The 21,949-nt window shown below is 40.4% G+C and overlaps 1 protein-coding gene across 2 annotated transcripts in view; it reads left to right on the top strand.

Moving 5' to 3' along the window:
- Nucleotides 1–21,949, top strand: part of AKAP8 (A-kinase anchoring protein 8) — a 63,791-nt gene that overhangs the window by 6,452 nt on the left and 35,390 nt on the right. The window contains exons 2-6 of one of the 2 annotated variants that reach the window (XM_069086946.1): nucleotides 7,055–7,093; nucleotides 7,882–7,914; nucleotides 8,950–9,094; nucleotides 9,921–10,389; nucleotides 10,559–10,688. In XM_069086946.1, the coding sequence (XP_068943047.1) occupies nucleotides 7,055–7,093; nucleotides 7,882–7,914; nucleotides 8,950–9,094; nucleotides 9,921–10,389; nucleotides 10,559–10,688 (816 nt within the window). Of the gene's footprint in view, nucleotides 1–7,054; nucleotides 7,094–7,881; nucleotides 7,915–8,949; nucleotides 9,230–9,920; nucleotides 10,390–10,558; nucleotides 10,689–21,949 lie in introns of both variants that reach the window. The other variant, XM_069086945.1, reaches the window with a different exon arrangement.

Here is a 21,949-nt window from a genome sequence, read left to right as displayed (position 1 = left end):
CCTCCTGGTTCTACTCTTCTCACTCAGCATCAGTTCTTTTAAGCCTCTCCAGGTAAATATGAAGACCGCCTGCTCCCCGTTTCTTATAGCACAGTAATATTCCATAACATGCATATACCACAACTTGTTCAGCCATTCCCCAATTGATGGACACCCCCTTAATTTCCAATTCTTTGCCACAACAAAAAGAGCTGCTATAAACATTTTTGTACATATGGGTCTTTCTCCCATTTCTATGATCTCTTTGGGATATAACCCTAGGAGTGGTATTGCTGGATCAAAGGGTATGAAAGTATTTATAGCCCTTTGGGCATAGTTCCAGATTGCTCTCCAGAAAGGCTGGATCAGTTCACAGCTCCACCAACAATGCATTAGTGTACCAGTTTGCCCACATCCTCTCCAGCATTTGTCATTTTCCTGTTTTGTCATCTTAGCCAATCTGACTGGTGAGATGTACCTCAGAGTTGTTTTGATTTGCATTTCTCTAATCAATAGTGAATTAGAGCATTTCTTCATGTGCTTATAGATATAGAATTTTTTAAAAGAGGAAAAACATTTCGGTAAACCATATTAAAATATGAAAAAGTCTGACATGCGGTGTTTCGAAAAAGAGTGAAGAAATTATATGTCCTTTTTCTTCTCCTTTCTTTGGTACTGAGGTTAGACTTTATAATTTAGCAACATGCATTGTAGTCATTGTGTGTGTGATTTTCATGGTTCTACTTATTTCATTTTGTATCAGTTCATATAAATTTTCTCATGCTTCTCTGTTCATCCTAGTCACTATTTCTAACATCATTATTATATATATTATATATATATGTAGCATTATATCAACATTTTTAAGCTTTTCCACGGTTGATAGGCATCTACTTTGTTTCTAATTCTTTGCAACAACAAAAAGTGCTGCTATAAATATATTGGTGTATGTGGAGCTTTTATTTTTGTCATTGATCTTCTTGTGACATCTTACCAGCAGTGAAGGTTCTGTGTCAAAGGGTGTGGACATTTGAGTCACTTTCTTTGTGTAATTCCAAATTCCTTTCCAGAATGGTTGGACTAATTTCATAGTTCCACTGTTGGGCCATCTTTCTAATAACCTTATTATTTCCATCTTTTTTAATCTTTACCAATTTACTGGGTATGAGGTGAAATCTCACAGTTGATTTACATTTCTCTTATTTCCTAATTGACTTTCTTTCCCACTCAGTCCATTGGCTGTTCCAGGCTTTCACTGCTCTCCTCTCCTAACTCCCCTTCCATAAAAACCTTTTTACCTTAACCTAGAAAATTAAAGTCATGTGCCGGAGAGCTCGCACTCTCCTCTGTTCAACACTCAAATTATCCCCTGCTCTTTTCTTTATTCTAGCCTTCTGAGGAGGAGTTTTCTATTCTCAAGAGATTGACCCTTTGATTATCCCCATTCCTTTATCTTTAATCTGTCTACTGGTTCCCTTCCTGTTAATCTAGTGTCTCCTAAGTTTATATAATATATACAGTATCCTTCATTGGACCTTGTCATCTCTTCATTTCTCTTTTCCCTTTCACAAAGAGACTCCTACTGAAAGTTATCTAAAACTTGTAGCTTCTATTTCTTCATCTCCCGCTTAATTTTCAAACTTCTGTAATTTGGCTTTTAGCCCCACCATTCAACTGAAACTGCTCTCTCCAAAGGTGAACAGCAGCCCATAACTGCTGAATCTCTGGCCTCAATCTCCTTGATTTCTCTATTGGTTGTGCAGTGTTTTCTTCTCCCTTGGTTTTTGTAGTGTGCCTTCTTTTTATTCTCTTTCTTGTCTCCTTTGCTAAATCGTGATTCATTTCTTAACCCCTTAACATGGGTATAACCCAGAGTTTTGTTCTGGGTCTTCGTTTGCTCCATCCTCTCCCTTGGAGATCTCATCAGCCTCTGTGTTCAGATATGATGTTTAATATATCTCCTCAAGTCTGGCTAGTCAGTCATATGTTGTCAAGTTCTTGCATATGTCTGAAATATAATTTACTATCTTCTCCCTGAAACCCATCCCTCTTCCAAACATCTCTTTCTCCTGAGGGTACCATCATCCATCCTTGTAGCGGCAAGCACCCCAAGCGTCCTCAGGGTTTGCTGCCAATACAGGTTCTTGGATCTGCTTTGTTAAAGGAAAGCAACTCAAAATGGGTTAATCAGTCAGACATATATCGTTTACCTTGTTCAGGGGAAAAGGTCAGCACCCCGAACTTCAAAGTACACAGACAGAATTATCAAGACAGAAACAGATCTAGTAGACAGATTTCAAACTGTCCAACCATTACATCCATACCCAGTTACCATCTGGGTTTTTTCAAAGCCGGGGGGGCTCAGGACAACGGCTTCCCAGAATCCATATCAAATCACAGAACACTTCTCAAAGTGAGCCCCAAAACAAAGCCTCACATCAGGGCTTATATAGCCTTCTCCTGGCTCAGAGAATGTAACAACCTTTTGGACCCACTGGCCAATCAAAAAGTATCTACTGAAAAACAAGCCTCCCACCCCAGGCTCCAGGTGCACTTTAGCCTAGGGGCAGGGAAGATCTTTAAAATTTACATTCCCATTACAATTCTCCAGTTACTCAAGTTTATGTTCTTGGAATCCTTCCTCCCTCTCTCATGTGCTGTATTAGTTGCCAAGTCTTGTCAAATCTGCTTGTACTACATCTTCTATGTCCTCATCTCTTCACTCACATAACTACTACTCTCATCATTTCTTCCTAGGATTATCATAATGGTTTCTTAATTGCTTTCAGGAGGATAGGACTTCATGAGGAAGAAGTAATGTGTAATCAACTTTGAAAGAGAGACTGGAGCCAGATTGTAAAGGACTTTAAATGCCAGATAGAAAAATTGTTTTAAAAGAAAGTATATGTATGGGTAGATACGCTTAAGCCTCTCAAGCATGGGAGTGACATGGTCAGACCTGTGCTTTAGGAAAATGAATTTGTCAGCTCTTGGAAAGAGGAATTATGAAAGGGTAAGATTGAATGCAGAGACTAATTAGAAAGCTGTTGCAGTGCTCCATATGACAGGTGATTAGCGTCTTACTGCAATTTAATTATCAGAATATTTGTTTTATGTTGAGTACTAGGCACTACTTTTTTTTCTTAAGCAGTAGGGGTTAAGTAACTTGCTCAAGGTTACACGGCCAGGTGTTTCTGGGTAGGTGCTAAGTGTCTGAGCCCGGATTCGATCGGGGTGCTCTTACTCGCTGTGCTACCTGGCCACCCCTAGGCACTACTTTTGAGAAAAGACACAGACGAACTGAAGAGTGTTTAGAGGATGTCCACCAGGATATAAAGGGGATGGATACTGTGCCCTATAAAAGAACTTAACCTGGAGAAGACTTGGAAGGACAAGAGAGTTGTCTTCCAGTGTGAAGGAAGGACTGATGTCGGTTCTGTTTGATCCTGCATGGCAGAATTGGGTGCATTGGGCAAAAGTGCAGTGTTTCAAATTTAGGCCTTCAATGTAAGGGAATATTTCCCTAGCAATTAGAGCATCCTTCTCTGGAGAGGTAGTGAGTTTCCATCACTGTAAGTCTTTAAGTGAAGATTGGATGCTCACTTGTGAGGGATCCTTTAGAAGGATTCTTTTTCATTTATACTTTGTACTATGAACTCAGTGGCCTTTGAGGCAGCTGGTCCCTTTCAATTTGGACGATCTGTGATTCTGTTGGTTACTGTAGGAGGTAGACCACAGTGTTCCTTTATCTTAGTGGTAACATAATCTCATAAGAGATCAGTCTGATAAAAAAGCCTTCTATGGAGAGATAGGTACAGGGAATTACCAGCTTATCATTTTTGTTATAAATGATGGTTTGTTTAGAACTAGTAATGCACTACTAATAATGTTTTGTCCCTTAGAAACAATGTTAAAAATGCTGGTTGGTTTGCAAGTTGAACTCATTGAATCCAATGTAACTTTTGAGATGGGTTACCCATATAGTTTTGACGGCCCAAGCATGGATTTCTTTCTCTTGAATGCTGGTATCAGGTCTGGTAATAGCAGTGGGAGAGGGTATTATCTTATGTAGTAGTAGCTCTTGTGTGCATGGATCATTTCTTCAGAATTGGTGTAAATGTCAAGACTGCCTGCACTCATAGCAGTTCTAGGTTCTCGTAGCCCTACATTGCAAGAAAAGAGGGAGAGAAAAGGATTTTTTTCTTTCCTTTTTCTATAATCAGAAATGGCTTCAACTAGGACTTTGAAATGCATAGTTTGTTGTCACTCCTCTCTCACTTTTGTTTTGATACAATTTCTAGATTTCTGAGAGTTCCATTCGTGACCTCTTGCTTTCTTAAACTTCTAGTCACCTGTCTAGGTCTGAGCTCTCCCACCTAGTGCATATTGCAACCCTCCTACTGCTACAGTAATCTTTCCAAAGTCATTTGTTGGTATTTTGGAGACCAGCCAAATTTAGCCATTCCTCTTGAGGCATACTGCTTCAGTAGAACAGGTGCTGGGCCCTGAGGTCAGAGGAACAGGGTTCAAATCCTGTCTCAGACATTTATTCTATATGTAATCTTGGTCAAGTTACCGAACTTTCTTGGGTTTCATTTTCCTCATCCATAAAATAAGGGGTTTGACTTAGATGGCCTTTAGGTACCTTCTGAACGCTACATCTCTGGTCTTTCTAATAATGTACACTCCTTGAATGATGGGGGAGTGCAACACAATGAAATTTCACCTTCTCATGCTTCTGTTCATCATAGACACTATGTAGTCATGGAGAATGTTTGACAGTGGGTCATCTGCTACTCCTTTCCCATTTCTCCCATCAGATAATACTGGTTTTTCAGCAGGCATAGGAAAAGGACAAGTTGACTACTATGTGAAGTGACTACAGAGTCAGGAACAGCATGAAATTTCCCTTCTTTACCATTTTTTCTGATGCTGAGGGAGGCAGGAAATGATGACTTAAATTGGTGTTACAGTGGAAAGAACATTCGCTTTGGAGTCAGAGGACTTGGGTTCAAATCCCACTTCTGATTCTTACTACCTTCATAGCCTTGAGGAAGTGGGCCTGTTTCCTCATCTATGAATGGGAGGAGGTAGTATTGTGTTCAATTGTTTCAGTTGTGTCTGACTCTTCGTGACCCCATTTGGGGTTTTCTTGTCAAAGATACGTGAGTGATTTGTCATTTCCTTCTCCAGTTCATTTCACAGATAAGGAAACTGAGGCAAACAGGGTTAAGTGACTTGCCTGGCATCATACAGCTAGTAAGTGTCTGAGGCCAGATTTGAACTCGGGAAGATGAGTCTTCCTGACTCCTGGCAGGGTACTCCATCCACTGCTTTACCTAGCTGCCTGTAATCTAATCTCACCCTCATGTTAGAAGGCTGGTGGGCTGAGTACCAAACTCCTCATAATTCCTCCCTTTATAGAAGGCAGAACCTGGACTTTCCTGCCCACTGCACTCTGTATCTGCTGCCTTACCTGGTTCCAACTCCATAGAACAAGATGTCCTTGTGCCTATTATCCCCTAGGCTCCTCCTCTTCCTTTCTGCCTTCTTTTGCATATCTCTCCCCCTATTAGTTTGTAAGCTCCTTGAGGTTAGAGACTGCTTTTATTAATTCTTTCCCCCTCATGTAACACAGTGCTTGGCACATAGTAGCCATTTAATATATGTTTATTGGCTTTATTGAATTAGATGTCACTTCCCTGAGCCTCAGTTTTCTCTTCTGTAAAATGAAGGGGTAATACTAGATAGATACCCCTTCCAGCTCTGATTCTCTGATCTATTCTTTCCTGGATATATATGGTTGGTATTGACTTGGTGATTAAAGGAAGGCCACCTTGCTTCAGTAGCACACCTGATGGAGGCAAGTGCCAAAACTTAGATTACTGATAGTAATAGAGATATACAGGAGTTTCTTTAAGAGTGAGAGAAAGCTAGCTGGGTTTGTTTGTGATAATATTGTTTGTGTTGTGATTTGAGGTCCATTTCCATCACTACCATGTAGTCAAGATGCAGGCTTTCTCTAGAAATGTGAATTTTATTTGAAGATTTTGAAAGATCTGTGATGTACATTCCCTAAGGAGTCCAACCCCTCAAGAGTTGCCTTGGCTGAAAAATTCACCACCTGGTGACATATCTTAGGGTGATGACCATGTAAGGCAGCACCTAGGCAGAGTATATTTTCTATTACTTGAAGTCTTCCAAACTAGTAGGACCTGCTACTACCTAATCTTCATGAAGCTAAGATTATCTGTATGCCATAATGAGGATTTTTTTTTGCTTTTTTTTTTTTAAGTGGGGAAGGTAGGGCAATTGGGGTTAAGTGACTTACCTGAGGTCACAGGGCTAGTAAGTGTGTCAAGTGTCTGAGGCCGGATTTGAACTCAGGTCTTCCTGACTCCAGGACTGGTGCTCTATTCACTATGCCACCTAGCTGCCCCCCATGCTGAGGATTTAAAGGAGAACTTGAATAGAAAAATAAGAAGTTGGGGGGGGGTGGGATTTAACTTGGTACTCTTATTACCCACCTGCCCCTACCCCATGTCCTCAGGTCTTCACTACCTTGGGACAGACCCTGTTGTTGCAGTGGCCTACTTTTGGACAGGTCTTGTTGTCTGTCTCTCCTCCCCTCCCCTCTCCAGCTGTGTCTCAATAAACGTTACTCCTATGAGTTTCCACTGAGAAAAAAAAAGTTTTATTTTCTTTGCCAAATAGAGGAACATAGACCCAGAGAGGGAAACTTGGTTTACGAGGGCCATCCAGCAAGTCAGTGATGGAGCCATCTGATTTAGTCTTTGCGCCCACAGACCTGCTTCTTCCTTTTCCCTTTCATCTGGGCCATGTCACATGCATTAATTTTTGGCTAAATTTTCTGGCCTACCATTTTCCAGAGCACTAGGGAAAGGTTAAACCACAGAACAATAAATGTTGTTACAGAATCTGAGAGTTAGCATCTAATAAAATAAACCAGCAAAAAATTATATTGAGATTTTTACCATTTTTAGGCATTGTATTCCTGACTGACTTCCTTTTCTCAGACAAAAAGGTTCATAACTTTATGTCTCTTCATTTATAGGTTATGGGGCTTGGAGCACTGGAGCTGCTAATACTCAGGGTGAGTTTTTCTCCTATGTTGAGGTTTTTGTTTTTTGTTTTTTTTTGACAGATACAGTTTTGGTCTGGAAATAATTTAATTGCTTGGCCAGATGCTTAGCAAATTAGCAAATGTAACTTCTTATTGGAAGACTGTTTTTTTTTTTTTTTCCAGAGGAATGGCATATATTACTAGTGCATACTATGTGTTTCAACTTTTCATAATACCTCTTTTCTTAGAGAGAATGAAGATAACTTCATTTTTTTGAATAGTGTGCTATATATTATTTATAATGTTGTTTGGTGGCATTCTTACTTTTTCCATGGTCAGTTTTTGGTAACTGAGTTGATATGGCAATGTTTCATGAAATATCTCCTATGCCTAGAATGTCTTTAGTTCTTTGTAATGTTCTTTTCTCTTAAGTTAGGGAAGTACTTTCTTTATCTGTTCCTCTCCAAAAATAAAACAATGCTTAATGTTGTCAGCAGCTACTTATTTTTTTTTCTGTTGAAAAATGGGCTGTTGTTCATTTGCTCTGTTTGTGAGGCTTCAGTACAGCTGCTTAGAAGAATTGGGAAGTAGCCTAAAATATTGGCACAAACTTGCCAGCTTTTTTGGTAAGCCTTCCTGGTTCTTCCCACTGGTTTTATGAGAAATTTAGTTAAAACTTTTGTATGCCATTGCTAATTAGGAGCTTCCTTATGGGAAAACACGATGGATATATGTAATTGTGCTGTAAAATGTATTTTCTGATATCTGCTCTGAAAACAAAGGTTTTGTGTATTTTTCCCCCACTTCCTTCCTTTAAGGTGCATATGGAACCAGTGCAGCCAACTGGCAAGGTATGTGCTTCTGCTTATATCTCTGGGGGTTCAGTTCCTTCCATGAGTTTTTAAACTTTAGATTTGATCTTGAGAATTGCTTGCTAGCTGAGGTTGGAGTCTGAGTTTTAGGAAAGAATCGTGTGCTAATGTAGTTCATAGGATCATATATTGAGAAATGAAGTGACCTTAGGGATCATACATACCACCTACCTCCATTGGTTGATAAGCAGACAAGTTCAGGTTATAGTTTGTCTGATTTCTTAAGAGCTAAGATTCAGACTGAGGACTTCTGATTCCAAATCCAGTGTTCTTTCTAACATAACCCACTTAGTTAGGTCTTTGAGCCAACCCGCATATGTGGGATGACTCAGTCTGCTGTGGCTCTGCCCTTTGAGATGGGCCTCCTCCTTCATGGTTAGTGCTTCTCCCACTGTCCTATTGAAGGATGGGCATTAGTTGGATTCTAATGATTTGATTGGGAGTTCTTGCTTGTTTTGTTGGTCCTTCCAGACCCAAACTCAAATATGGAGGAGTGCTCAGGACCTCAAAAGAGAGGGAAAGATAAAGGAAAATTTTCAAGTAGGAATTTTTATTTTTTAAGGATGACATCAAAAACTTAAAGATAGTCCTTTTGGAAATGATAGCTATCTTGGGAACATTGTAACATGCATATAGCCAGATTATCTTGGTAGGGGAATCTTTCCCTATGTCATTAAAGAAGCTAAAAAATGAGAATTAACAGTCCAGTTACAGAAATGCTTAGCTCTCAAAAGTAGGTATCTTTTCTCAGTCAGCCCTTCTTTAATTGCCCCTTACTATGCCGATCTTCTATGCTGCATAGAATGAGTAATAATTCTTGAGTCACTTAATGCTGAACAAGAACTCTCTGCAAAACTTGACTGCTGGGCCATTTTCTTAAATCTCAAAAGTTTTGGCTTCTGTTGAGTTATACTTATTTAATCCCCCACTACCAAGCCCAGTTCATCTATTTGAAGCAAAGACCAGCCTCCTGGTTGTTGAGCTGTCATTCTAATGTTCTCTGTTTTCCATTAGGCTATGAAGGTTACAATTATTATGGTGCCCAGAACACTGGTGTTACCACTGGGGCTACGTATAACTACAGTACAGCCTCATGGGAGGCTCCCAAGACAGACAATGCAAGCCTTGGAGATGGGAGTGCTACCATGCAGATTGCCACGTATGGAACAGAGACTGTCACTGATAATTCTGATTCCCTCATTGCCAAGATCAACCAACGCTTGGACATGATGTCAAAGGAAGGAAGCAGGGGCGGGGCCGGCGGCAGTGGGGAGGGCATGGAAGACCAGGAGAGGTGATTACAGGCTTTCTTGTTCAAGGAGCAGCACCAAGTGCTAGCCCATACCAATTGCATCAGTACGGAAATTAGGCCTTTGCATTTCCTCTTGGGAATGAGTGGGTCCATTATTCCCAAACACAGTTTTGTCCTTCTTGAGTCCTCTTCACTTTGGAGTAAATGAATTGAGATCATCTGACAGGGTATAGGCTTTTTAAGCAGGTCTGTGTTAAATACTCATTAACTCTTGATATGGCTTATTAGCTTTTGGCTGCTGCCTAATCCACATCTAAAACTCTTAGTTCTGGATCTGGAGTTTGCTAAATTCATGTGTCTCCACTGTACGCCAAAGCCAGTGTCGCTAAAATTAGATGTAGAGAGAACACCACCTGCTTCTGCGCTTGTCAGTTGAAGAAACTAACAAGTAGAGTATGTTGGGGGGGGGGGTTTGGGAGTGCTGCCTGTATGTTTCAAGGATTTTGGCTTATAGGTGTGATTTATGAGGGAAAAATCTATTTATTATTGAACTCTCAACTAGTCACAAGCAAGGCCTAGTGAAAGTAGTCCTTTTGGAAAGAGGCCAGTGCATTGGCTCATGCTTTGTGTTGGGATGTTGGTGTTTATGTCATGGTGAGGCCAACTTTCATTTTCTCTGAGCAGTTTGTTTAGCAGGATTAGTTATTGACCTGGCTTTGTGCTTATTCTTCAGCTCTTTCAGATTTGAGTCTTTTGACTCCTATAACTCCAGGGCTTCAATGACTGATCACAGTCTCTACCGCTCAAGCTACAATTATGACTATGACCTCCGACCTGATCAGAATGATGGCTTTGGAAGTCAGTATGATGACCACCAAGACCTATCTCACAACCGAGCATCCCTGTATGGCATCGTTCAGGAAAAATGTCAGAATCAATTCCGGGATCGAGGTCATCCTAACACCTATATGCGCAGTGACCACTTCATGCCATCCTCAAGCTCAGAGCGTTTGTCTGCTCGCTGGAATGAGTTGAACTATATGGGTGGAAGGGGAATGGGAGGACCCTGCCCCAACAGACTACCCTCTCTGTTTTCACAAGCTGTGGTCCCCGATTATGGCATGATGGGCATGCAAGGAATGAGCAGGTTTGGCAACATACCTTATGGATGTGGCAGGTCAAGGAACAGAATGAGAGACCGGGTGAGTTCTGTGCTGCTTAATCATTATCAGTTACTTAATGATCACTAATTAGGCTTTTTTTTTTTTTTTTCCTTTTTCATTATGTTCCCAGTTTTTTGCTTCATTTTTTCTTCATTTCACTTTAATAGTTAGTTGAACAGTACCATTTCAATTTATTTTATGGTTTTAGTCCAGAAGAAGAGGGCTTAATCACTCTGGACAAGATAGCATAAGCAAGAAACGTAAACAGTCCCAAAGTGGTGAAGAACCAGACTACAAGCAGGCCCGAACAGACAGTGAAGGAGATGATTCAGATAATGGTAAGTTCCAGAACCCTATTGTGATATAAATATTTTGCCTATTTTATTTAATATCTTAGTTTAATTTTCTTAATTTAATTTCTTTAAAAGCATTTTGAAGTTAAATATTCCCCAAATAAGCATTTACCCAAACACAGTAAAATGCAAAATGAAGATTGTATATGAAACCATTAATCTCCATTTCGCAGAGTTTACTTTAAAAAAATATAGTAAATTTCAAACATTACTCTCAGAATTATCTTGCTTATTTTTTTGCTTCTGAACTTCCTTCTGTTCTCTTCTGTACAATAAAAATGTTTCACTGGCCCTCTTTTATTGGCATTAGTATTACTATCAGCCAGTCTGTCCCTCTTTTCCAATTAAAAACTGAGAGGGAAAAAATAATATTTGTAACAAATAAGCATAGTAAAGCAAAATGAATCTACTCAGTGTCCATGTCTGAAAATGTCTGTCTCTTTCACCCTATGTCACTCCCCTCTCTCTATCAGGAGTGGGCTGGGGAGGGTAATATAATCATAAATTCTCTGGAGATGTGATTGATCATTACTTTGCCCAGAGTTCTTGCCTTTCAAAACGGTTTCACTTTATGATGTTGTAGTCCTTGTATAGATTATTTTGGTTTTGCTCACTGAATGTCACATCAGTCACACTAAAAGATTTTCTGAAATATCTCTTTCATTACATTCCTGTGCTTTAGCCAAATCAACCTTCCCCTCATGGAAGGGTGCCTCATTAGATTCTGGTTCTTTTCTCTTTTTCTTTAAACCTTTTAAACTGTCTCATTCCCCCACCACATCCTCCTTCCGGGTTGTTTTTCTTGGAATTATTACCTTCCTGGCATCTTTTAACTCCCCAGCCCTTAGCCCCACTTTTTTCAACGTTGAGTTTGATTTATTTCTATATCAAACTCTGTGTGTGTGTGTGTGTATGTGTCTGTGTTTGTGTGTCTGTGTATATTTTCATCCCTCTTTTGACTGTTTCAGTTAAGAGTGAGTGAGGTTCCACTGATTCTTGTTCCCCTTTGTCCCTTCTTCCCCCTCCCCACCCTACTTCACACGTTCCAGTTAGAAGAAATAGCTAATTCTACCCTTCTTCCTCTCTTTTATTCTAGTGTATTCTTTTTATTCTCCCTTCTCTTTCTCTTCCTATAATGGTCAGAACACAATCATTCCAATACCCAGAACTGTTCTTTTTTAATTTGCTCAATACCCTTCAAAAATAGTGAGTTTTTGCCTGGCATCCAGTAGGTGCTTAATAAATGTTTATTGGCTGAAAGGATTCTTTTTCTCCTATTAACATGTTAGCACTACATCATTATACAGCTTCTTCCAAGCTGTTCAAATAAATCTGCCATTCTTGCTCTCTGCACTCATGTTTATATTTCCTGGTTCTTACTCAGCTCTGTTCTCTTAATCAGAAATACTCAATGCTTCTCTTTTCCATTGAAGGACCCTCCCTTTTTTTTCTATATGGTTATGCTTAGCTTTGTCTTTTGGGGAGTTGTTTTCCAGGGTGTCTTGTTTCTAGACACTGCAAGGATTGTGTGAGGCTGGCTGCAGTTTTTTGGTATCTAAAGCCCTTGTTTCTGGGGGCTGCATGACTTCTAAGTTGAGGTTCTAGATATCCCTGTGATTCCTGGGACTTTCCCTGTGGGGGTCACTTTCAGGAGATGATTAGATTTTTTTTTCTGTTTTTACTTTGCTCTCTTCTAATAGGCAATCTTCATTTCATTCATAGGCAATTCATTTCAATCATAGGCAATATTCAATCTAATAGGCAATCAAGAAATCAAACGATTTCTTGAATTATAGTGCCCAGGGTTTTTAAGAACTTAAGGTTTTGAAAGATTCTGATGATTGTTAAATAGCTCTCTTTGACCAGCTTTTCAGGTCAGTTTTTTTTTTTTTAATATCAGCTTGCATTTTCTTTTTAATTTTTTTATTTTGTTCTAGCATTTCTTGCTGATTTACAGAAACATTGGTTGCTATTTGGTTTATTCTAGTCTTCAGAGAGTCTATTTTTTGGTATGAGTTTTATTACTTCTGTCTGTTTAACTATTTGTGTTCCAGTTTTGTCCTACAAAGCCTTTAATTTTTTTTATCACTTCATTTCTTCTAGGTATTCATGTAGTCCTTGTGGAAAACCTATTTTTTCCTTTGAGTCTCTGTATCCAGTTCCTACAGACAGTTGTTTTCCTTTTAGGCGAGTTTTTGGAACATCTCTAGATTTATGATAAATTTTTGTGCTGGTTGATGTTGTCTTTGCTTTAATTGTGTCTCCAGCCTCAATTCCTGAATTGTGGTTTTGTGCCAATGCCAAGCTCTCTCCTTGGTTGCGCTTGTGGTTGGGGTGGTTGGTAAGTCCTTGGCTTGGTCTTGCCTGAGTTCCTTTACTAAGCTCTGCCTCCAGGCCTTAGGTGCACCTTTGAGAATCAGAGCCCCAGGCCATCGCAGTCTGAGCATTATTATTTGACCTCTTGACTTCTTTCAGTACCTCTCTACTAGTTTAAGTTGCAGAGAAATTGCTGGCCTGCTTTGGTAGAGGCAGTTCCCTATATCAAAAAGTGAAAGGTCTATTAATCTTATTTTTGGTTTAATATATTCTGTACTTTGCTTTCCATTTATGATATGGAGGAAATAGTACTTGTCCAGGAAACGTATGAAACCTTTTTGAGGTTAAATTCTTTAAAATGTTCATACAGAAATCATATTTGGGAAGTATTATTTATTATTATTACTTGTGCATATCATGTGGTAGGGTCACAGGTATAAGTGGTTGGGTTTTCATTGTGCTGAGGTGGTTTACTAAGCCTCCTCTAATAGGTATGAGGCAGTACCCCAGAATTGTTTTAATTTGCATTTCTTCAATCAATAGTGAGTTAGTGCATTTTTTCATATGGCCATAGATAGCTTTGATTATTTCATCTGAAAACTGTTCATATCTTTTGTTCATTTATGAGTTGGGGAACGGCTCTCATTTTTATAAATTTGACTCAGTTATCTATATACTTGAGAAATGAGGCCTTATATCAGAGAAACATGCTTCAAAATTTTTTTCATAGTTAACTATTACTAAATCTATTTCTTTTCATCTTATTCATCCCCATTTATTCTAATTGCTTTTGACTACCATCTCTCTCAATCTGCCCTCCCTTCTATCACACCCTCTCCTCTCTTTTCTTATCCCCTTCCCCTCCTACTTTCCTGTAGGGTAAGATAGATTTCTATACCCAATTGAGTGTATATGTTATTCCCTTTTTGAGCCAGTTCCAATAAGAGTAAGGTTCACTCATTCCCCCTCAACTTCCCTATCTTCCCCTCTACTGTAAAAGCTTTTTTTTTTTGCTTCTTTTATGTAAGATAATTAATCCCGTTCTACCTTTCCTTTTCTCCCAGTACATTCTTCTCTCACTGCTTAATTTAATTCTTTTAGATATCATGCCTTCATATTCAACTCACACACATGTCTATAAATAATCCTTCTTAACTTCCCTAATAATGAGAAAGTTCTTCTGAGTTACAAGTATTATCTTCCCATGTAGGAATGTAAACAGTTTAACCTTATTAAATCCCTTATGATTTCTCTTTCCTGTTTTTACCATTTTATGCTTCTCTTGAGTCTTTTATTTGAAAGTCACATTTTATTTATTTATTTTTTGCCTTTTTGGAGGGCAGTTGGGGTTAAGTAACTCGCCCAAGGTTACACAGCTAGTGTGTGTGGGTGGGTGGGTGGGTGGGTGTGGGTGTTAAGTGTCTGAGGCTGGAACCCAACTTGGGTCTTCCTGACTCTGGAGCCAGCACTTTATTCACTGCTCCACCTAGCCGCCCCTGGAAGTCACATTTTCTATTCAATTATGGTCTTTTCATCAAGAGTGTTTGAAAGTTCTCTATCTCATTAATTGTCCATTTTTTTCTTTGAAAGGATTATACTCAGTTTTGCTGGATAGGTGATTTTTGGTTGTAATCCTAGCTCCGTTACCCTCTGGAATATATTCTTAAGTCCTCTGATCCTTTAATGTAGAAACTGCTAAATCTTTCAGTTAACTTGACTGTGGCTCCATGATACTTGAGTTGTTTTCTTTCTGACTGCTTGTGGTATTTTCCCCTTGACCTGGGAACTTTGGCATTTGGCTGTGTTCCTAGGAGTTTTCATTTTGAGATCTCTTCTAGGAAATAATCAGTGGATTCTTTCTATTTTATCCTCTAGAATAACAGGGAAGTTTTCCTTGATAATTTCTTCTTTTTTTTTTTAAAGCAATCGGGGTTAAGTAACTTGCTCAAGGTTACACAGCCAGTTATTTCTGGGTGTGGTGCTGAGTATCTGAGCCCAGATTTGATCCAGGTCATCCCGACACTGGAGCCAGTGCTCTTATTCGCTGAGCCACCTGGCCGCCCTCCTTGATAATTTCTTGAAAGATGATATATAGGCTCTTATTTTGATCTTGATCAGGTAGTCCAATAATTTTTCAATTATCTTTCTTGGATCTGTTTTCCAGGTTATTTGTTTTTCACAGTCTTCTATTTTTTCATTGTTTTCGTTTTCTTTGATTGTTTATTTCTCTTAAAATCATTAGCTTCCATTTGCTCCATTCTAATTTTTAAGGAATTATTTCCTTTTTTTTTCCTCTTTTACATTTATCTTGATTGAATACAATTTGAAGTATAGATGTGTGGCTCAGAAGTTGTCCCTTCAAGAAGTAAAATCAGTGCTCTTCAGTTTCTTGAAAGCACAAGTTATTCTTTTAGCATATAATTTTTTCCAACATATGATCCACCACAAAATGGTCTTTAAAAAAGAATTTCATGAGGGTCAAACAAAAACTCTAGTTATAGGTCAGTGTCATTCAACATGCAGGGAATGCACCATCTTCAGGAATGCTTGCAGGTCACATTGATTGACTTTTAGTAGAATTCTTCTGTGAAGTCAAAGTAGCACCTATATTTCTACTTCTGCCATTCAAATCCCGTGTCACTAACAAGCCATGAAAATATGTGATGAAAACTTTTTCATGCTATTCTTCTAAGCCCAATTCACATGTTTAGCTTATCTAGTTGTTGCAAACTTTGAAAAAATGATGAAAGGTTCCAATGCTATAATTTCATTTTTTCTTTCTGATGTATAAAATATGAATATCTTCACTCTGGTATTCGTCATCATGTTTCTCCAAAGGAATCTTTTCCAAGTCAAAATCCAACTGGAGGAGCTTGAAATTCTTTCTTTCTATTTCTGAATTTTTCCCCGTAGTTTGTTGTCCGTAACAACATATGATGCAGGTCTTAGGCCCACTGAGATCCTTTAAAGTCTTTAGCAATAGCTCCAAAGATTCTTTGTAGTATATACAGTCAGCCATCAGTATTTAATCATGTGGAGAGAAGCAGTCTTTTCTTTCTTCACCCCTTGGCTTGCACAGAACCGGTGATGAGATGCTCATTCATTTTAATATTCAACTTAAGCAAGTCCTGTAGTTCCTCCAGATCTGTGACTATAACATGTACCCTACAAAGGAAGCAGAAACACACATGTGGGAGCGTATATATATGTGTGTGTATGTATCTATGTGTATATAAATGGTGGTGGGGGAGTGGGGGGAAGGGACAGGAGTTTAGCCCTCTGGCCAGCCCGCCTTGCTCCGGGGAGTCCCCAGGAAGCAGGAATTATTTTCTTTATTGAGCTTTTGGACCTCCTTTTTCCATTTGGTCAGTTCTACTTTTTAAGGAATTTTTGGGCATTCTTCTCATTGGCTTTTTGTACCTCTCTTGCCATTTGCCCTACTCTGTTTTTTAAGATGTTATTTTATTCAGTATTTTTTTGTGTCTTCTTTAACAGGTTGTTGACTCATTTTTCATGATGTTCGTGTATCACTCATTTGTTTTCCCAATTTTCCCTCTGCCTCTCTTACTTTTTTTTTTTTCCGTTTTGGAGGTCAGTTGGGGTTAAGTTACTTGCCTAAGGTTACACGGCTAGTTTTTTTATGTGGGTGTTAAGTGTCTGAGGCCAGAACCTAGACTTGGGTCCGTCCTCCTGACCCGGGGTGGGCACTTTACTCACTGCACCGCCTAGCTGCCCCCTCTTACTTGATTTTCAAAGTCCTTTTTGAGCTCTTCCATGGCCTAAGACCAATTTGTATTTTTCTTGGAGGCTCTGGATGTAGGAGTTTGGGCTTTATTATCTTTATTCTGAGTGTGTTTTTGTCTACCTTGTCACCATAGTAACTTTTTATGGTCAGAATTTTTTTCTGTTGTTTGTTTATTTTCCCAGTTTATGATTTGACTTTTTTTTTTTTTACACTTTTTGGAGGGTGGAGGGCAGGGCAATTGGGGTTAAGTGACTTGCCCAAGGTCACACAGCTAGTAAGTGTTTGAGGCCGGATTTGAACTCAGGTCCTCCTGACTTGAGGACCGGTGCTCTATTCAGTGTGCCACCTAGCTGCCCCATGATTTGAGTTATAAACCCTTTGTTAAAGTAGGGCTCGGCTTCCAGGGTGGAAGATGAACTGTCCCAAGCTTCAGGGGTTTTGTGCAGCGGTTTTCAGAGATACTTCTAGGGATCTGTAAGTTTTCGGTTCTTCTAAGGTGGTGTAATATAAGGAAAGGTACTTACTACTCTCCTGGCCTGTGCTGTGGTCTGTGAGTGAAGCACTCTTTTTTTCCCCAGGAACTGTGAAGAGGGTCCCCCGCTCCACTGCAGCCACAAGCTCTGAGGTGCTAGTGCTCCTCCTCGTTCTGGGACTGCTACCCAGGACTGGGACCTAGATCCAAGTATGGGCAAAGCCATAGAGTCCTGCCTCGGTGCTAGCAAAAAGACCCCTGTAATCTCTTTCTCTCCATCTGTGGGCTGAGAGCCCCAGAAGCTACTGCTACCACTGCTGATTCAGTAGCTCCCAGGGCTTGTTCCTGGTTTGATGGGGCCAGGGCTGTACTGGCGCAGTCTGAGCTAGACTGTGCTCCGCTCTCACCCAGGTGCGACAGACCTTTCCTGCTGACCTTCTGAGTTGTCTTTGGTGTCTGTGGACTGACCCCTGAGGCCTGCTCCAGGTTTTCTAGGGGCTGGTCTGTGCTGACAACCTGTCCTGGGCTCTGCTCCTGTCTCACCCTGGTACAACACACCTTTCTTGCTGATTTTCCAAGTTGTCTTGGACTGAAAATAGGTTCACTCCATCTTTTTGTGGGTTCTGCCACTTCAGAATTTGTTTGGAGGGGTTTGGGGGAGGGCTTAGAGCTACCATCTTGGCTCTGCCACCAATTTCTTAAACCACATGCCAGAACTAGAAAAATCTATAGATAACCAGATAGACCAAGAGCTACTCAAAAAGATCATGGGAATAATTCAGATTTTGCATTTGGCTCCTTCTTTCTCAATATCTATAGCATTAGATACTACTTTCCTCTGAGTACCATGGCGCCTGTTTAGTAGTACTGCTATAATGCTTATTTTGAAAACTCAAATTTGTTCTAATGCAGTTGATTTTTTTTTTTTAAGCAGTTGGGGTTAAGTAACTTGCTCAAGGTTACACAGCCATTTATTTTGTGTGGGTGTTAAGTATCTGAGACCGGAACTGATCCCGGGTCCTCCCGACTCCGGGGCCAGTGCTCTTACTCACTGTGCCACTTAGCTGCCCCTTAAACTATACATATCTTTTTTTTTTCTTTTTTTTTTTGCTTTTTGGAGGGCATTTGGGGTTAAGTGACTTGCCTGAAGTCACATGGCTAGTAAGTGTGTTAAGTCTCTGAGGCCGGATTTGAGCTCAGGTCCTCCTGACTCCAAGGCTGGTGCTCTATTCACTACGCCACCTAGCTGCCCCACAGTTGATATATTTAGGGAACAATTTGAGCATAGTGTGATTTTTGCAGTTGCTTATGTGAGATTTTTCATCAAGGAAAACTGCACCAGTGGTGCATACAGAGATAGGGTAGCATCAAGGTGGGCAGGAACCTTTACTGATGAAGAAGATGCACTAGCATAAGTTGGAGCCTATGGGAAGAAAAGATATCTGGCTCCAACTAGGAAAGTGGTCCTCTTCCTTGACCCAGGATTGGCTGAGAGCTGCTGGAGGGGATGGGGGATGTAACACTTGAGAGAGTGAGAGGTGGGGAAGGCAGACACAAAAGGGAAGGGAATACAAGGAGACCCTTAACATATGCAAATTTGACCCCTGCTTAGGGAAAAACCCTACCAGAGATGGTTTTCTATATGATACTTTCATCTGAAGGGCCTGGGCTGGGACTTGGAGGTGTTCTCAAATACACCTCATCAAATAGGATATTTTCAAGATCTTTCTTTTCTAGCCATAGGGGGATGCCAACTATGTGCTTCATGAAGCAGTGGCTAGCTTTGTCAGTGATTCGATTTCCAAAGTGGGGCATACTTGTGTTGAGGCTGTAGTGCCTTCCCCAGGACCAAGTTTGAGTGTTGTGTCCCCAACCCCATTTTCTCCAAAGGTCTTGTAGTTTTTGTTGTGTGATTTTGTATAGCTATGCAAGTATCGTCTTGACTATATATAATGTGTTATAGCAGAACTGCTTGTACATATGTCCTTCTGAAATGTTGCTGAAGTTGCCATCAAGAACAGTCTTTGTATAGACTCGACTCCTTAAGCAGTACACATACATGCATCATTAATGACCACTGGCTCTACCTTCCAAAGATGGCTTCCCACTCTAGTGTATTTTTGTAAGAGCCATTTTATTTAATTGTCCATTCTCCTATCATCTGTTAACTTAAGAAATACAATATTATAGGGTGAGCTAGGTGGTGCAGTGAATAGAGTGCCAGCCCTGGAGTGAGGAGGACCTGAGTTCAAATCCAGCCTCAGACACGTAATATACACAATTGTCCTGCTTTCCCCCCTCCAAAAAGAAAAAAAAGAAATACAATATTATGAATTCAGCACACCTCTAAATTAGAAAAGACTGGTGTTTTTGCACTTGCATAACTACACCCCACAAAATTGACACTTCTGTTCTAGGAAGTGTGAGGTATTTAATGCCAACCATGAAACACACAAATAATAGAATTCCTGAATCAGTAGTGGAACTGTCATCAGGTACATATACTATAGAGGATATGATCAAAACGATAATGAACATAATTAGAGTTTTCAAAAATGAGTCCTCTAATGAAAATAGAATATTTAACAATAATCTTAAGGGCATAAGGCACATGATTAGATCTTTAGCAGAAAAGAAGATCTTGATAGATCCCTCTCTTATGCCTAATTGGATATATCTGAACACTTAGCCATGTAGGCTGGCCAATGCTTCTTAGACAGAAAGAAAGGCTACCAAGCCAGGTTTCTACTTCTTGGTTCAACTCTAGGTCAAACCAGATAGAGAACAGTCAACAAGATCTGGAAGGTTAAAAACCTGGAGTCCCATCCTGGGCTGCCATTTTTCAGGCTATTGAAAGAGAAGATGGGGCAGCTAGGTGGCGCAGTGAATAGAGCACCGGCCCTATAGTCAGGAGGACCTGAGTTCAAATCTGGCCTCAGACACTTAACACAAAAACCAGCCATGTGACCTTGGGCAGGTCACTTAACCCCAATTGCCCTACCTCCCCCCTTCCAAAAAGCAAAAAAAAAGAGAGAAAGAGAAGGTAAGGGATGAGTTGTTCCTAGAAATGATTGCCAGCAGATGACAGAGAAACCAAAAGCATCAAGAGCCATACACTCTGGAAGATCATCCTTTAATCTTTGGTTAAAGTAATTTACAGGCTTGCAAACCCCCTTCACCCTCTAAAGATGGTAGAACTTCTTTTCTCTGCTCTAGCCAAGTCTTTTCTAAATCAAGGAGGCTTAACCCTATTTAAAAACCAAAAACTGTTTGCAAAGCAGTCCATCCCACTGAAACCATTGAGGAATCATATCCCCTGGGGCAGAGGAGTCCTCCCTTCAGTTGAAGATCCATTTGGGAGCCATTTCCACCAGCTAGAGCCATGTTGGGGCTAGACAAGGTTATTCTACATCCTTCACAGCCAAGGGTATCAGCTATTAACCTACACTTTGGGAGAGAGGCATTAATTAAAATGGCTAAATGAAGATTATCATTTATTAACTACAACATAACCAAGGAAAACCAGGCACTGAGATGACCTCCATTGCTCTTCTTGGGAGATTGGTGGATTAATCATACTCACATCATACCTGTTATCTATAAATCTTTCATCAAATCTGATTGATGAGATGAAAAGTAATTCACAAATGGTTGGCAGATGAATGTCAAGAGATAAAAGTGAGTTAAGCAGATAGGTAGTACAATGTTTAGATTTCTGGAGTCAGGAAGACCTAACTTCTAGATCTTGCCTCAGATACTTTATAGCTCTGTGACCCTGATAAGTCACGTAACTTCTGCCCGCCTCAGTTCCCTCATTTGTAAAATGGGGATGGTATCACCTACCTCTCAGGGTTGTTGTATCATATGATAGAATGTTTGGACTGGACTGGGAGAGAAGCACAGTCTAGCACACAAGCTGCAGCAGCTCAAACTGGACCATAGTAAAGCCAGAGCAGACCCTAGCAGACTTGAATCACAGGTAGCAGTGGTGGTTCCCAGACCTCTAAGCACAGGACCGGGGTCTGTCAGAACTGGGTGGGAAAGATGCAGTCCTGCACAGGGCCTGTGGCAGCAGCAGCTGCTCCTGGGGCTATCAGCCTACAGACTGAATATTTGAAGGTCACCTATTTAAACTGGAAACCAAGACAGCAGAGTAAACAGTAAGTCACTCTCACCTTCCATTGTTGACTTTGAAAAACCTAGAGAATATTGCTCCAGGAAAAATCCTAGAATAGTGGAACCATCTGAAGGATGGGGTATGGTAGTGTTTAGCTCAGGCAGCTAGGGGCATTAATGGGAAAGGTCCCTCTTGTAGCTGAAGGGGACCAGTACAGGACTGGAGGCATTCCAGCGAGCCCCACCTCAGTGGACCAGACGGGAAATCCTGAGCCCCAGCGTGGAAGAGCAGGGAGCACCAACACCAAGGGCACACTACCTCCAGCTCAGCACTGGTAAACTCCCAGGCCATCCAGCTGCCAGTCCCTGAGGCCCCAGCACAAGAATTCTGGGACAGTGCCCCCAGACCCCAGAAGCAGAGATCAAATTTAAAAGCCAGGAAAAAGGGCAAACATAAGCAAGAAGGATTTTTAAAAATCAGTGACTATAAAGAAATATCTTGGTGACAAGGCAAGATCAAAACACAAATTCAGGAGGGGACAACATGGTGAATATACCCACATCTGAAATCTCAAAGGGGAATACAAACTGGTCTCA

Source organism: Petaurus breviceps, unplaced genomic scaffold (genome assembly GCF_028583685.1).
Source record: "Petaurus breviceps papuanus isolate PSGF00001 unplaced genomic scaffold, PetGlider_PUasm1.0 180, whole genome shotgun sequence".
Classification (NCBI taxonomy): domain Eukaryota; kingdom Metazoa; phylum Chordata; class Mammalia; order Diprotodontia; family Petauridae; genus Petaurus; species Petaurus breviceps.
This window is presented reverse-complemented; position numbering and strand designations above follow the sequence as displayed.